Source organism: Silene latifolia, chromosome 1, assembly GCF_048544455.1.
Source record: "Silene latifolia isolate original U9 population chromosome 1, ASM4854445v1, whole genome shotgun sequence".
Classification (NCBI taxonomy): domain Eukaryota; kingdom Viridiplantae; phylum Streptophyta; class Magnoliopsida; order Caryophyllales; family Caryophyllaceae; genus Silene; species Silene latifolia.
The window spans coordinates 6686526-6701139 of NC_133526.1; the positions used below are offsets into that span (position 1 = coordinate 6686526).

Genomic DNA, 14614 nt, shown 5'->3' on the forward strand with positions numbered 1-14614 from the left:
TTACCTTGGTAGCAGTTCTCAAAAAGTGGTTTACCCGTGGTAGCAGTTATCAAAAAACCCTATTTATTATCATCGACTTTTTGAACATTATTCATAACACAAATTCTCATTATAGACGGACACTATCCGTCTATACGAATAGACGGATACCATTTCCCCTCACAAAATACCCATTTGTCATAAAGTGGGAAGCACATGGGGGGTGCCCCACCTTGTCCCCCCTACTCATTTTATTAGAAGTCTTTACCCGTCTATACGCTCCACCCGTCTATACCAAGACCTATTGTATTCATAATTAAAGAAAGTTTTCTAAAAAGCATAAAATAGTCGTGTGAGATTTTTGTTTTACTGGTATGTTAAAAGTAAAATAATACACTCTAACAAACAGAACGAGCATTGACTTACATGTATAAATAATACTTGTTATTTAAGGTTGGAATTGAAAACAGTAACTCATGAAGAAATCCGAGACACGTGGTAGAAAAACTGGTAGGAAAAGAAACAAGATACGGTACGACCTTTCAAACGGCTCAAATTTAAATGTATAGTACACGGTTTTCGGCATTTCAGGGTCCCGGTACAAAAACGTCTGTAAATCATACAGACAGTTCATCGGGTCAGATAAAATAGACACACAAATTTTGAGAAGCAACTAGACCTGGCAAAAGCATATGGCAAAAGCAATCCGACCCGATTGACCTGACCCGAAAAAGCTGACCCGAAACCCGAAGTGACCCGAATTGACCCGACCCGACCCGACCCAAACATGACCCGAGCTTTCTTGACCCATACTGCCCGACCCGAAACCACCAAACCCGAAAATGACCCGACAAAATATAACTCTAATTGAACCGAAAAGACTTGAAATGACTATTTCTCTATTATTCATTGACCCAAAAATGATCCGACCTGAAACAATCCGATCCGCTTGACCCGAAACATACCTAACAACAAACCCGAAACAGACCCGAAAGCCGAAAAGACCCGTCCCGACCCGAATTAACCCGAACTCAACGAGAGACCCGAATTGGCCCGACCAGAATTGGCGCGACCCAAACCCGACCCGTTGACCCGTTTTGCCAGGTCTAGAAGCAACAAAGGACATTTGACGGTGCATGTACGCGATAAATGAGTCTCGGACGAAAATCGGCTACTTTTTAAAAATAGATGAATACATGTTATTTAAGGCTGAAATCGAGTATCGTAACTCATGAAGCAACCCGAGACTTATGGTGGAAAAACTGGTAGGAAAATAAACATGACCTGATACGACCTCCAAAAAGACTCAAATTTAAGTGTAATACACGATTTTCAGCACTTCAGGGTCCCGAAACAAAAATGTACGTAAACCATACGAACAACTCTTCGGGTCAGATGAAGCAGCCACACAAATTTTAAGAAGCAAAAGAGGACATTTGAGGGTGCCGGTACACGATAAACGAGTCTTTCACGAAAATCATTATTTTTTAAAATATATATAATTTTTGTTTAGGGCTGGATTCGAATACGGTAACTAATGAATCGACCCCTTGACACGTGGTCGAAAAACTAGTAGGAAAATAAACATGACCAGGGTTCAACATCCAAAACGACTCAAATTTAAGTGTATAATACACGATTCTCGACATTTTAGGCTCTCGGAACAAAAATGTTCAAATCATACAGACCGTTCCTCGGGTTAGATAAAATAGTCACACAAATTTTGATACGGGTTAGATAAAATAGCCACACAAATTTTGATAAGCAACATTATACATTTGAGGGTGCCACTACGCTATAAACGTGTCTCGGACGAAAAGCGGTTACTCCTTAAATTAGATGAATACTTGTTATTTAAGGTTTAAATTTAGTACGGTAACTCGTAAAGCAACCCTGGATACTCGGTCGAAAAACTAGTAGGAAAATAAATATGACGCGGTAAGGTGATCTTTTTAGGGTATTGTGGCGAATCTGGAGGCTATTGTTAAGCGGGTTTGTAACGTGTCGAGTGAAGGTGTTCAGAATGACGTGTGGAGTGGTGGTGGGGAAGCTACGTGTTGAGAAGGTTTTGTGAAAATCAATGTGGATGCCGGGGTGATGGAAGGGGAGGGTGTTGCGATGAGGATAGTGTATCGATATGAAGGAAGAAATATGCTATGCGGTGTGTCGGTGGTGCGTGAGTAAAGCTGGGATCCTCACATTGCATAGGCGATTGCGGTGTTGGACGGACATGAAGAAGCAACAAGACGGGGGTATCAGAGGGTGGACATGGAAGGCGATTGTTTGCAGGTTACTAAAGCGCTAAAAGGGACGCAGCAAGGAAGGAGCATTTTCTCGCTGATTGTAGAGGACATTATGACGTTGAGTAATAACTTTCAGTCTATTATTTGGTCGCATACGAGCCATATTAAGGCCCTGTTCTTTTGGACTTAAAGTCACTTAATTTATGTTCATTTCAGATCCTATAAGTTCAGTTCAAATCTTATAAGTTCAGTTCAGATCCAATAAGTTCAGTTCAGTTCAGATCTTATAAGTTGAGTTCAATTCAGATCCTATAAGTTCAGTTCAGATTCTATAAGTTCAGTTCAGTTCAGATCATATAAGTTCAGATCCTATAAATTCAGTTCATAAATGTTATACACGGAGTATTATTTTTAAAAACCGATGCAAAAACATTTGATTTTAATTATTCGATACATATATACTCCCTCCTATTCGCTATTTTTTTCCCCTTTGATGTGGGCACAAGATTTTAGGAGAATAATTAAAGAATGAATAAAGGAAGATGGTGAGGTTTGTGAATTGGAGAAAAGAATGAATAATTAGGAATTAAATAAGGAATTGTGAGTAAGGTGGGGTTTGGTGATAGGAGAGAGGATGAATAAAATAAGAGTAAAAGTTAGGTGGGGTTTGGTGATAGGAGAGAGGGATGAATAAAATAAGAGTAAAAATTTCCAAAATAAGAAAGGGGAAGAAAACCTGAATAATCCGTTTAAGGAAATAGGGAAGAAAATAGTGAATAGGAGGGAGTACATTATTATTTTTAAAACAAAATTATGACTCCTCTCATTAGTTTTTATCGTAATGTAATCGTGGTATAATGTATGAACAAACCAATGTATATAAAGCGGAAAAATGTTATTATCTTACCTTGTACTTTAAACTATATTTTCTTATCAATGTTCTATCTTGGCTACCCACTAATTTCTTATAAAAAAATTATTTGATCTCAATAAAAAAATTGCGTTTTTATAATAATAATAATAATAATAATAATAATAATAATAATAATCATAATAATAATAACAACAACAACAGCAACAATAATAACAGTTAAGTTAAATTAAATTAAGTTAATTTAAATTCTGTCCCTATAAGTTCAGGTCAGATCCTATAAGTTCAGTTTAGATCTTATAAGTTCAGTTCAGTTCATATCCTATAAGTTTAGTTCAGTTCAGATCTTATAAGTTCAGTTAAAATCCTATAAGTTCAGTTCAGTTCAGATCCTATAAGTTCAGTTTAGTTCAGTCCAATTTAGATCCTATAAGTTCAGTTGAGTTCAGATCAGATCCGTTTCAGTCCAAAAGAACATGGCCTGATAATTGTATTGCTCATGCTTTAACTCACATTGTTGATTGTTCCTAGAGTTGTAGAGTTTTGTGGCCGAGTTGTATGGAAGGATGGTCTGCCATCTTCTACTAACGCATTTTTTTTTTTTTGATTAGGTAAGAAAATTAGGTTGATCCTCTAGGGCAGGACCAACTTATCTCATCCTTTCGAATTAGGGAGGTAAGTTGAAGTCACCGGCTATCAAACCAGCTCGAAAGAGTTGGACATGAATGTCCAAATGAAGCCATGAAGTCAGCAACCTTGCTGTTGACTTCACGAAAGTAATGTTTAATTATCACTTCGTCGAAAAAATGAAGGTATAATTTCACATCCTTGATAATACTAGAAATTTCCCACGGAATTTGCCAAGTACCTCGAATCGAGTTAATAACACATAAGTTATCACCCTCCACAATTAACTTTGAGATTCCTAAGTATTTAACTGCTAAAATACTTTCTTTTAAAGCAAGTACTTCCGCAATAACGATACTATTGGATCCTCATTTTTGTGCTCCCAACAAAACGACTTTACCATTGTGATCTCTTAAATAATATCCTAAAGCAGCGTTATTACCTTCTATTCTCGATCCGTCAAAATTTATCTTTAGAAAACCGTTTGTAGGATTTTCCCATCAAATCTCTTCTTTACTAGAATTATTTCTAGCTAACTCTTCTACCTCGGGATTGTTGAGATCCTTAAATTTAGTCACATTCCATGTCTTAGTGCTATTATTACATAAAGTAATAAGTTTGCTAATACTTAAATTAACATTATTAAAGATAATATCATTTCTATGGAACCATTCATTCTACCAAATAAAGATAATCTTTATAAAATCTTCTTTTGAAATTAAATCCTTGAGATAATTAAGTTTCGTTAGAAAACTTTGACTTATAAAAGTATCATAATTTGACAAAAACTCGTTGAAACTAATAATGTTCAGGTCTTGGATGACAGATTCAATTAAGGGACATTCGTAAAAGAAATGATCTTTGTTTTCAATAGGGTTGTTGCACAGAACACAATGAGGTGGGACATCAATATGACTCTTGAGAAGTCTACTTTTCGTTGGAAGGCCATCAACACAAGCTTTCCAAAGAAAAAATTTCAATTTTGGAGGAATATTCAATTTCCAAATCCACTGAAATTCACATTTGTCAAGAGTTTGATCGAACAAATCTTGCGCTAGCCAAGTTGTTGTTTTGGTAGAGAAATTTCTATCTACGGACAACCCCCAAATTAGGGTATCTGGAATATCATTATGTGGCACTGGAATGTTAGTAATATGATTAACAATAACGTTATTCACTAAACTAGATAATTTACAAACATCCCATTGCTTGTCTGAGGTTATGAAATCTTTAACCAAAATATTAAGATTACGGTTACTATCATCATCAACCATATTGCTTATAAGTGGGTGTGAAAAAACCCAATTATCAAACCAAAACTTAATGTTACTACCATTACCTAGTACCTACCTACCATCTCAGTCCTTTTCTAAATAGAGTCCGAAGACTCATTAGTTTACGCCATTGCCAAGAAGAGGCTGAATTAGGCTTATGATCAAACAGTGAACAATTTCTCAAGTATTTTTTAGATACCACTTTGACCCATATACTTTCCTTATCCATAAGAATTTTCCATAAAAGTTTCATTTGAAGAGCTTTATTAGCTGCTTCAGAAGATTTAATTCCTAAATCACCAACCGACTTTGGTAAACAAACTTTATACCAACCAACCAAATTAGGAGAACTCTGGGAAGGATTCTTATTCCAAACAAAGTCTCTATTAATCTTATCTAATCTATTATGGATTGATGAAGGGAGGAGGAAGCTTTGCATCTGAAAAGTTCCCTTCGCGGCTAAATTAGCATTGACAAGAACTAGTCTACCTGCTTGAGATAGAGAATTCGCTTTCCATTTCGATAATTGAGTGCAAGAAGATTGAATAATGTTCTCGAAAGTATTTTTTGTCACTCTGCTATCAATTATAGGACATCCTAAATACTTACCCAAATGAGCTTCCTCGTTCATATGAAGAATGCCTCTAAAGGATTCACGAAGAGAACGCTCAATATTTCTAGTGCATTGAAAAGTGGATTTGTCAAAATTAACAAATTGTCTTGAAATCGTGCAAAATTTATCTAAAATAGACTTAATAGTTCTACAACTCTGGTTAGAGGCTTTAGTGAAAATCATAGTGTCATCCGCAAAAGTGAGAAAAGGAATTTTCTCCACCCCGGACCCAATTATAATACCAATGTCACTAGAGCTAACATCACTATTTTTTTTGTAGAGATCTTGCTAAAATCTCAACGCACATAATAATATATATGGCGAAAGTGGTACTAACGCTGTTATTTTGTTTGATATTTCTATGCTACACCCTCCATTCAACTCCACTTTACAACTTTCTTTTATCACGTTTGCCAACGTAGCTTTTACACGATAAATATCATTAGTTGCGTATTTGCAAAAATTATAAAAGTTAAATATTTTTAATGTACTCTTAAAGATGAATCAAATAAGATCCCACATTATTGGATTGTAATCACCTGAGGGTTGCATACTGTTATTCATGAATATATAGTCAGAGTACAAGATTTACATAACAAACATATCTCGGAAATCAAGGGATTTCCGTATCATAATATACACTAATATGGTTAACTAAATATTCTATACATATTTACTATATGTACTAATACTCCCCCGCAGTCGGAGCGGGAGAAGGACGGACGCTCAGGCTGGAGCGGAAGCGAGAGAAGAGATGGCGTGGTAATCCTTTGGTAAAAATGTCAGCATATTGAAACTCAGACGGGACATGTAACACGCGAACTTGACCAACCTGAACTTTCTCGCGAACAAAATGTATGTCTAATTCAATGTGTTTGGTACGCTGATGCTGAACGGGATTAGTGGACAAATAAACCGCAGAGACGTTGTCACAAAAGACCAAAGTGGCTCGAGGGATATGAACGTGAAGCTCAAGTAAAAGGTTGCGAAGCCAACTAGTTTCAGCAACAGCATTAGCAACAGCCTGGTACTCCGCTTCTGCACTAGAACGAGAGATGGTCGGCTGGCGTTTGGACGACCAAGACACTAGATTATTGCCGAGGAAAACACAGTAGCCAGAAGTAGAGCGACGAGAGTCAGGGCAACCGCCCCAATCGGCGTCGGAATAAGTTGTAAGTGATGTAGCTCGTGACGCAGTAATAGTGAGACCATGATCCAAAGTGCCCTTTAAGTAACGCAATATCCGTTTAAGAAAATGTAAATGAGGTTCACGCGGAGCATGCATAAAAAGACAGACCTGTTGTACGGCATAAGAGATATCCGGGCGAGTAATAGTCAAGTATTGAAGGGCACCGGCAAGACTTCGATAAAGGGTCGGATCGGAAATAAGGGGACCGGCTGTTGCACTCAGTTTAGCGCCAGTTTCAACGGGTGTGGATGTAGGATTGCAGTTTGACATATTCGCTCGGCCTAAAATGTCTTTGGCATATTGCTGTTGTGATAAGAATAACCCACCTGCATTACGAGTAACAGTAATACCCAAGAAGTGATGTAGTACACCCAAATCAGTCATAGAAAATTCGCGTGACAAATCCGTAATAATACGGCGCACAAGGGACGAACTAGAAGCGGTTAGAACTATATCGTCCACATAAAGAAGGAGATAAGCAGTGTCACGGCCTTGACGGTATATAAACAAAGAGGTATCACACACACTGCTAGTGAAACCCTTCGACAAAATGAAGGTTGCAAAACGTTGATACCAGGCACGAGGCGCATGTTTCAACCCATAAAGAGACTTACGTAATTGGCAGACATAATTGGGAACCGTGGGGTCAACGAACCCGGGTGGTTGATGCATAAAAATCGTCTCAGCTAGGTCACCGTGAAGAAAAGCATTCTTGACATTCAATTGATGGATGGGCCAAGAACGGGAAGTAGCTAGACTAAGTACGGTCCGTATAGTAGTGGGTTTCACCACGGGGCTAAAAGTCTCATCACAGTCAACACCGACCTGCTGTGTTTTACCATTAACGACTAGGCGGGCCTTATACCTCTCAAGTGTACCATCAGAGCGGTACTTGTGACGAAATAGCCACATACACCGAATAATCGACGCATCCTTGGGACGAGGTACCAACTCCCAAGTATTATTGTCCTGTAAAGCACTAAACTCGGCCTGCATTGCCGCATTCCAGTTCGGGTCACGAAGGGCAAGGTGGGGGCTTTTGGGAATAGGGCTGACGGGTGGGGTTTTGGTAGGGCTGACGGGTGGGGTTTTGGTGACGGCCATTGCTTTGGGTTTAAAGATGCCAATCATGGCACGGGTGGTCATGGTACGGGATGGTGGAGGAGGGGGTGGGGGAGGTGGTGGAGGGGGCGTTGTGGCAGGGGAGAGGTTGGGAGAGGAAATGAGGGTGGTCTGTTTTGGTGATACGTGAGGGGTAGTGTAGGCAGGGGACGTGGTGGGGGGTTGAGCTGGTATTGGGGGCTGGGTAGGTGTTGAGGGTGGTGTTTGCGGGATAGGTGTCGGGTTTGATGAGGCAGGGGTGCTGGTGGAGTCGAAGTCGAGGATGTGGTGCGGTATGGGGTTGTCATCAGGTGTAAGAAAGGTGTAGGAATCGGGTTTGACCGTGTAGGATGACGCAAACGGGAAAACGGACTCATCGAAGGTGACATGGCGAGAGAGGATGAGCTTACCGGATGCTAGAGACAGACACTTATACCCGCGATTTTCGAGGGGGTATCAAGGAAAACACATGGAGTGGATCGATGCGCAAGTTTGTGAGGGCGTTTGGCAGATTGGTTCGGGAAACATAAGCACCCAAAAACTCGTAAGTGTGTGTAGGACGGTTCTTTGAGGAAGAGGGCGGAAGTAGGTGAGCGGTAGTGAAGAAGGCGACTGGGTAAAATATTGTGTAGATAAACGGCAGTATGGAGAGCATCGACCCAGTATTTTGGAGGAAGAGAGGCATGAGCGAGGAGAGCTAAGACAATTTCATTTAAACGACGAATCATTCTTTCCGATTTTCCATTTTGTGGTGAGGTTTGGGGACATGAAAACCGAAATATGAGACCATGTGTATGAGCAAAATTGCGAAATTCATGATTATCGAATTCGCGACCAAGATCGCATTGGAACGTTTTAATTGGGCAGGAAAATTGAGTTTTAACAAAGTTGTGAAAGTGGTTGAATTTTGTGAAAACTTCCGATTTAAATTTAATAGGGTAAACCCACACAAATTGCGTAAAGTTGTCGATAAGCACAAGATAATATTTAAAACCCGTATGACTAATAATCGGAGAAGTCCATAAATCTGCATGGATGATATCAAAGGGACGAATAGTACTTGAAAGAGACTCAGTAAAAGGTAAGCGACGATGTTTGCTAATTTGACAAGAGGGACAAAGTTTGGAGTCATGCTCCTTATTACAACGGAAACCAGAAAATTGACTACTAAGACGACTAAGGACTACGGGGCTCGGGTGGCCAAGACGGTGATGCCACGTAGAGGAAGTAAGACCGAAAAAAGGTTTCGAGGCAGTGGATGACGCATTGGATGACACGGGGTATAACTCGCCATGACTATTGCTCCTCAGAATCATCGTCCCAGTCTGGAGATCCTTCACAGAAAAACCAAGGGGGTCAAACTCAACGGAGACATTATTGTCTTTAGTAAATTGTCGGACAGAAATTAGGTTCTTTATGATGTGTGGCGTATAAAGGACATTATGCAAGTGTAAGGGTCGGTCTTTTGTGGGTATCGTGGTTGTGCCGGTTCCCTGAACTGGAATGGTAGAGCCATTTCCGACAAAAATAGACCGAATATTAGAAACTTTAGAGGAGGGAGATAGAGTACCTGCATCCGCAGTCAGATGCGACGACGCCCCTGTATCCATATACCAGTTTCCGTCAGAGGGATTGAATGAAATTGCATTAAAAGCCTGAACAAGGTCCGTGGCCTGAGGTGGCTCGGACTCCGCCATGAACGCCTGTGCTGAATTGCCATTACCACCATTAGAGGGTTGCTTCCAAGGGGGGCGAGAGGATGATGTTGCACGGTTGGTGTTGGACGGGGTTGGCCAGGGTTGCCACGGCATACTCCAGCCGGGTTGGGTGGGGTACGGGCATGGTGGCATGGGCCACGGTGCAGACCACGCGGGGGGGTGGGTGGGGTGTCCATCGGACACGGGTCCAATTGGACTGGTTTTGATTGAATTGTGATTGTTTGGAACCACGATTATTAGAGCGGCCATCGTTGCGATTATTTTTCTGATTTCGACCAGAATATTTGGGGCGAGACGGTGGCACGGACTCATCAGGAGTCTCAATATCAAGGGAAGAAGGAGCGGCCAAGGCGAGCAGGGCTCGTCACGTGTGGCATGACGTTGTTGCTCGAGTTCAAGCATCCGCAAGCGGCGGCGAATGTGGGCAATGTTCGATTAATTAATAGACCCAGGTAACTTTGCTAACGTGATATTGTCGCTCTGGAGACACAACCCCCTCACGACTTTAAAACGCGTCACATTAGGAAGAGGTAGCCACATGATTATAAACCATGCTTCGTTCCCCTCTTCTACCGATATGGGAAGGTGACCTTCCCACATCGGTAGAAGAGGGGAACGAAGCATGGTTTATAATCATGTGGCTACCTCTTCCTAATGTGACGCGTTTAAAGCCGTGAGGGGTTGTGTCTCCCGAGCGGACAATATCACGTTAGCAAAGTTACTCCTGGGTCGAATGATGGTATCGAGCGGGGCTGTCCGGTGGCGGCGAGGACGCCGCCTTCTCCTTTGGGGAGGAGGGAAGGTGACCTTCCCACATCGGTAGAAGAGGGGAACGAAGCATGGTTTATAATCATGTGGCTACCTCTTCCTAATGTGACGCGTTTTAAAGCCGTGAGGGGGTTGTGTCTCCCAGAGCGGACAATATCACGTTAGCAGGTTACCTTGGGCTGTTACATTAATATACGCTGCCGTCGTATCATACTCCTTTGGGAGACCACGGACAAGTTGTAAGACAAGTCGTTGATCACTAACGGCGGCATCGACATCCTTTAATTGCCCTGCCAACTCTTTTAGGCGTTGACAATATGACTCGAGGGACGGCATGGCAGCGAGCTTGAGATTCAAAACTCATTCTCCAAGGCGGGCCTAGCACCCTTGTTGTTGGTGAAAATATTTTTCACACGATTCCATGCTTGAGCGGTGGTGGATTCGTCTTCCGATGCATCGGAAAGAAGATCGTCACTAAGCGTCCCATATATCCATTGGAGGACGTGAGCATCGATCTCGCACCATTCAGAGTAGGTAGCGTCGGTTTCAGCCGGCGGAGGTGTGCCATCGATGTGGTGTAACACCTTGTACCCACGTGCGTGGAGTTTGAATAGTTTAACCCACGCAGAATAGGTGACTTTGACACCATCGAGTACTCGGACCTTATGTTGAATATTGGAGACCGAGTAAACGGGATGAAGTTTGGGAGGAGGGGTGGTGTCGTTGCCAGTCATGGTTGCTTGGGGATGAAGCTCGAAAAAATATGGCAGACGACAAGTTCAGAGTGGCGGCTAGTATGTTTAGGATTGATGCTAAACCTAGGCTGATACCATATTGGATTGTAATCCCCTGAGGGTTGCATACTGTTATTCATGAATATATAGTCAGAGTACAAGATTTACATAACAAACATATCTCGGAAATCAAGGGATTTCCGTATCTGCGTATCATAATATACACTAATATGGTTAACTAAATATTCTATACATATGTACTATATGTACTAATACACATGAATATATTTTCACTTATGTATCGAGAGAAAATTGAAGTTGAATATCCGCTTGTGAATAGTGCGCAAAATAAAAAGTTGTAAAATGGAGTTGAATTGAGGGAGTATTGTTTTGCCTCCCGGCTTTTCCTTAAAACAAAAAGAAAAAAAAAAACTCACAAAATTAAAGTCCTCCCTAATTTACTTACGTGTTAATTAAATGACTAGGAGTCTAGGACGGAGGGAGTATAGAAAGCGTCGTACGCGCCAAATCTTTTGATTTCGCGAACCCTAACCCCCAATTACTCTCACTTCTTCCTAACCAATTGAAAATCAATTTTTCTTATTTGAGGTTAAAATTTAACCAATAGTTAAAGAATTACAGCTGCCAGCAGGTAATTTCTTATTTATTTCAATGTTCTTATTATTTCTTTGTCTGATTTTCCAAAAGAATGTTATGGAAAGGGATGAATTTGTTTAGTGAGTTCATCTGCTTTTGAATTGAAATTACTCCAATAATGGTGATTTTGTCCTCAATTGGCTTCATTGATCATTGATTTTTTGAATCTTCTTTATAGTTTAGATGCCCACCACATGTTCGATGAAAAGCTTGAACTAAGTACAGAATTATATGATTAGGTATATTGGATTCCCTTAATCTATCTTGTTCGGATCGAATATTTGCTGTGCCGAAGTGTACATTGGCGGAGCCATGATTTGAAGTTTAGGAGGCAAAATAGTGTGATTCAATAGAGTAATTTTAGGTGGCAGCTCCTGCTGTGCATTATTTTCGGATTTTTATTGAGGGTTACATTGACCGGGGTGGCGGGGTGTATACTTCCGCTAAACCTTTCGTCTAGAAAATTTGGTGGAATTGGTGGGTTTCTATTTTGGCTTGCATTGGTGTGTGATTAATTGGTTTGTTTGGTATGATTGGTCCATATGTTACTTCTTACCGTCCAAGTATAATGTTGGCATGAATCAATGTCCTTTTCTGCAGAAATTTTGATCGAGTCGATTTTATTTGTGTTTGGTACAATGTAGGCGTGAATTGAGTTCATCTGCTTTGTTTTCCCTTGTGTGCAGGGTTACTTTGACACTTCACTTTGGTTTTGCGTCGGATGTAGGTTCAATTCCTACATGGGACTCTGCATTTACCCTGTACATATTTTAGTTCAAAAGCATACTCCATTGACTAATTCATTATTCTGTACGAGATGAGAAGTGTTTATGAGACGGACCAAAACCTCCATTGACTGCGGTGTATGCTTCTGTTAAACCTTTCATCTTGAAATCTTGGTGCTGTTCTATTTTTGCTTGAATTGGTGCATGATTAACTGGTTTGTTTGGTGTGATTAGTGATAGCATAGGCTGCTCCGGGTTAAGAAGCGCTTGATAGTAGATAATTGGCTTGGGGATGATTAATGGGTTGGGGCTAGCTAGCTAGTAGGCCTATAAAGAGAGCCACATGTCACATGTGGTTAGAGAGCTTCCGGATAGACAGCTCGTACAAAAGAAGCAAAATGCGCCTTACCTGACTGAGTGCCTGGCTTAGCTTAGTACCCGGCTTAGTGCCTGGCTTAGTTAGTGCAGTTCTTTTAGCTTGGTATTATGGAATATGTTACTTATTACCATCCCAGTACAATGTTGGGATGCCTCGATATCACTTTGTTCAGAACAATGTTGGCAGAATCAAGTTCATTTGTGTTTGGTGCAATGTTGGCGTGAATTGCGTACATTTTGTTAGTTTCCCTTGTGTACAAGGTTAGTTTGACACTTAACTTTGACTGTGCATCGGTTGTCGGGTATCAGGATTTTTCAACAAGACGCAACACCTCATTTTAGTTCAAAGGCATAAAACTTTAAACAAGACAAGCTGTGTCAACACTAGTCATTTTGCCGCGTCCGACACTTAAAGCCGAGTTGTCACGTTCGACACTTAGAGCGGAGTAGGAGTAACATAGCTGGAGTGGAGTGCATTGAGTGTGAGAAACAGATTATTTCTAAGAAGGATAAGAGATTAGTCAGAGGGCATAATTTTGGAACACCAGTTCAGCCATAGGTTTGGTTTGCATTGCGTTAAAATTTGAGACTAGTCTGAGAAACTGATATTGTGCATCTATTCAGTTATAGTCCAAATTGGTCTATACATAATACACTTGACATTTGATCATGAGTATCACGTGTTGATGAAAAATTATGTACTCCCTCTGTCCCGGTCATTTGATGTCCTTTTCCATTTGGGGGTGTCTCAGTCAATTGTTGTTATTTCTATTTTAGGATTGCATTTGATGAGCAATTTTATCATTCACACTCAATTTGGTCCATTTGTCATCTTATAATTGACTCCCTTCCCTTTCCTTGGTCTTTGTGCCAAAACCAAAGGACAACAATTGACCGGGACGGAGGGAGTACTAAATACTGAGTACTACGTAGTAACTACTAAGATTTGATCGAGTGTAATGGTTGCAGGTTTGAGCAAATTGTTGTTTTGTTGACCCAGACATAGTGCTGGATAAAAAGCTCATTAGCTCAATTGGTCGAGCACCCATGCAACAACATGGTGGATGTAGGTTCGATTCCTACATGGGCTAATTTCTATTCCATATTTACCGTTTCTTACATATTTTTGTTCAAAAGCATACTCAACTACCAGAATGTGGATTCATTAGGATCCATGAGATGAGAGGTATTCATGTGATGTAACTGGTAAAAACCTTCAGATACACGAGCAAACTCTCAAAAGGAATTTCACCCAGTCAAAATAACAACACGCCCAGCCGGGTGATATTACACCTCTAGGCAGCAACATTTCGCCCAATGACTGTATTGTGGACTCTCCTCCTTGCTTTCTTCTTCCTTTATTCTTTAGTTCAAATTTAAGATTAGCCAACTACCCGAGTCTATCAGATGCGAGACACAATTAAACCAATGAAGGAGCAGCGATGGCGAGTCAATTGAACGGTGAAGTTGGGTCATGGTGGATTGACTGATGGTGCTTTTGGGATGACGGGTCTGGTTTGTACTCGGTGATATGCTGCTGCAAATTGGAATCGAGGTAAGCGGTGGTCGAATCTGCTGGTGTACAGGAGTATCCATATCTTTCGAGCATTTGAAATTTGATTGATGAGCATTCCTGTTACCTTTACATTGTAGGAGCTAGAAGTATTTATGTGGATTTTTGTTTGCCTCTGCAGTGTTCTCGTCGAATGAAATGCAAGTAGGAACCTCTTGAAGGTG

The 14614-nt window shown here is 40.7% G+C and overlaps 1 protein-coding gene across 1 annotated transcript; it reads right to left on the minus strand.

Moving 5' to 3' along the window:
- Positions 1-10736: 10736 nt before the first annotated feature.
- LOC141631635 (uncharacterized) lies at positions 10737-11117 on the minus strand. The gene has a single exon (XM_074444295.1). It carries the CDS (start codon positions 11115-11117, stop codon positions 10737-10739), a length of 381 nt encoding a protein of 126 aa, XP_074300396.1.
- Positions 11118-14614: the final 3497 nt, after the last annotated feature.

What these genes read in the sequence shown, in the direction of transcription:
- LOC141631635 (XM_074444295.1), bottom strand. Translation starts at nt 11,117, where the DNA reads ATGACTGGCAACGACACCACCCCTCCTCCCAAACTTCATCCCGTTTAC.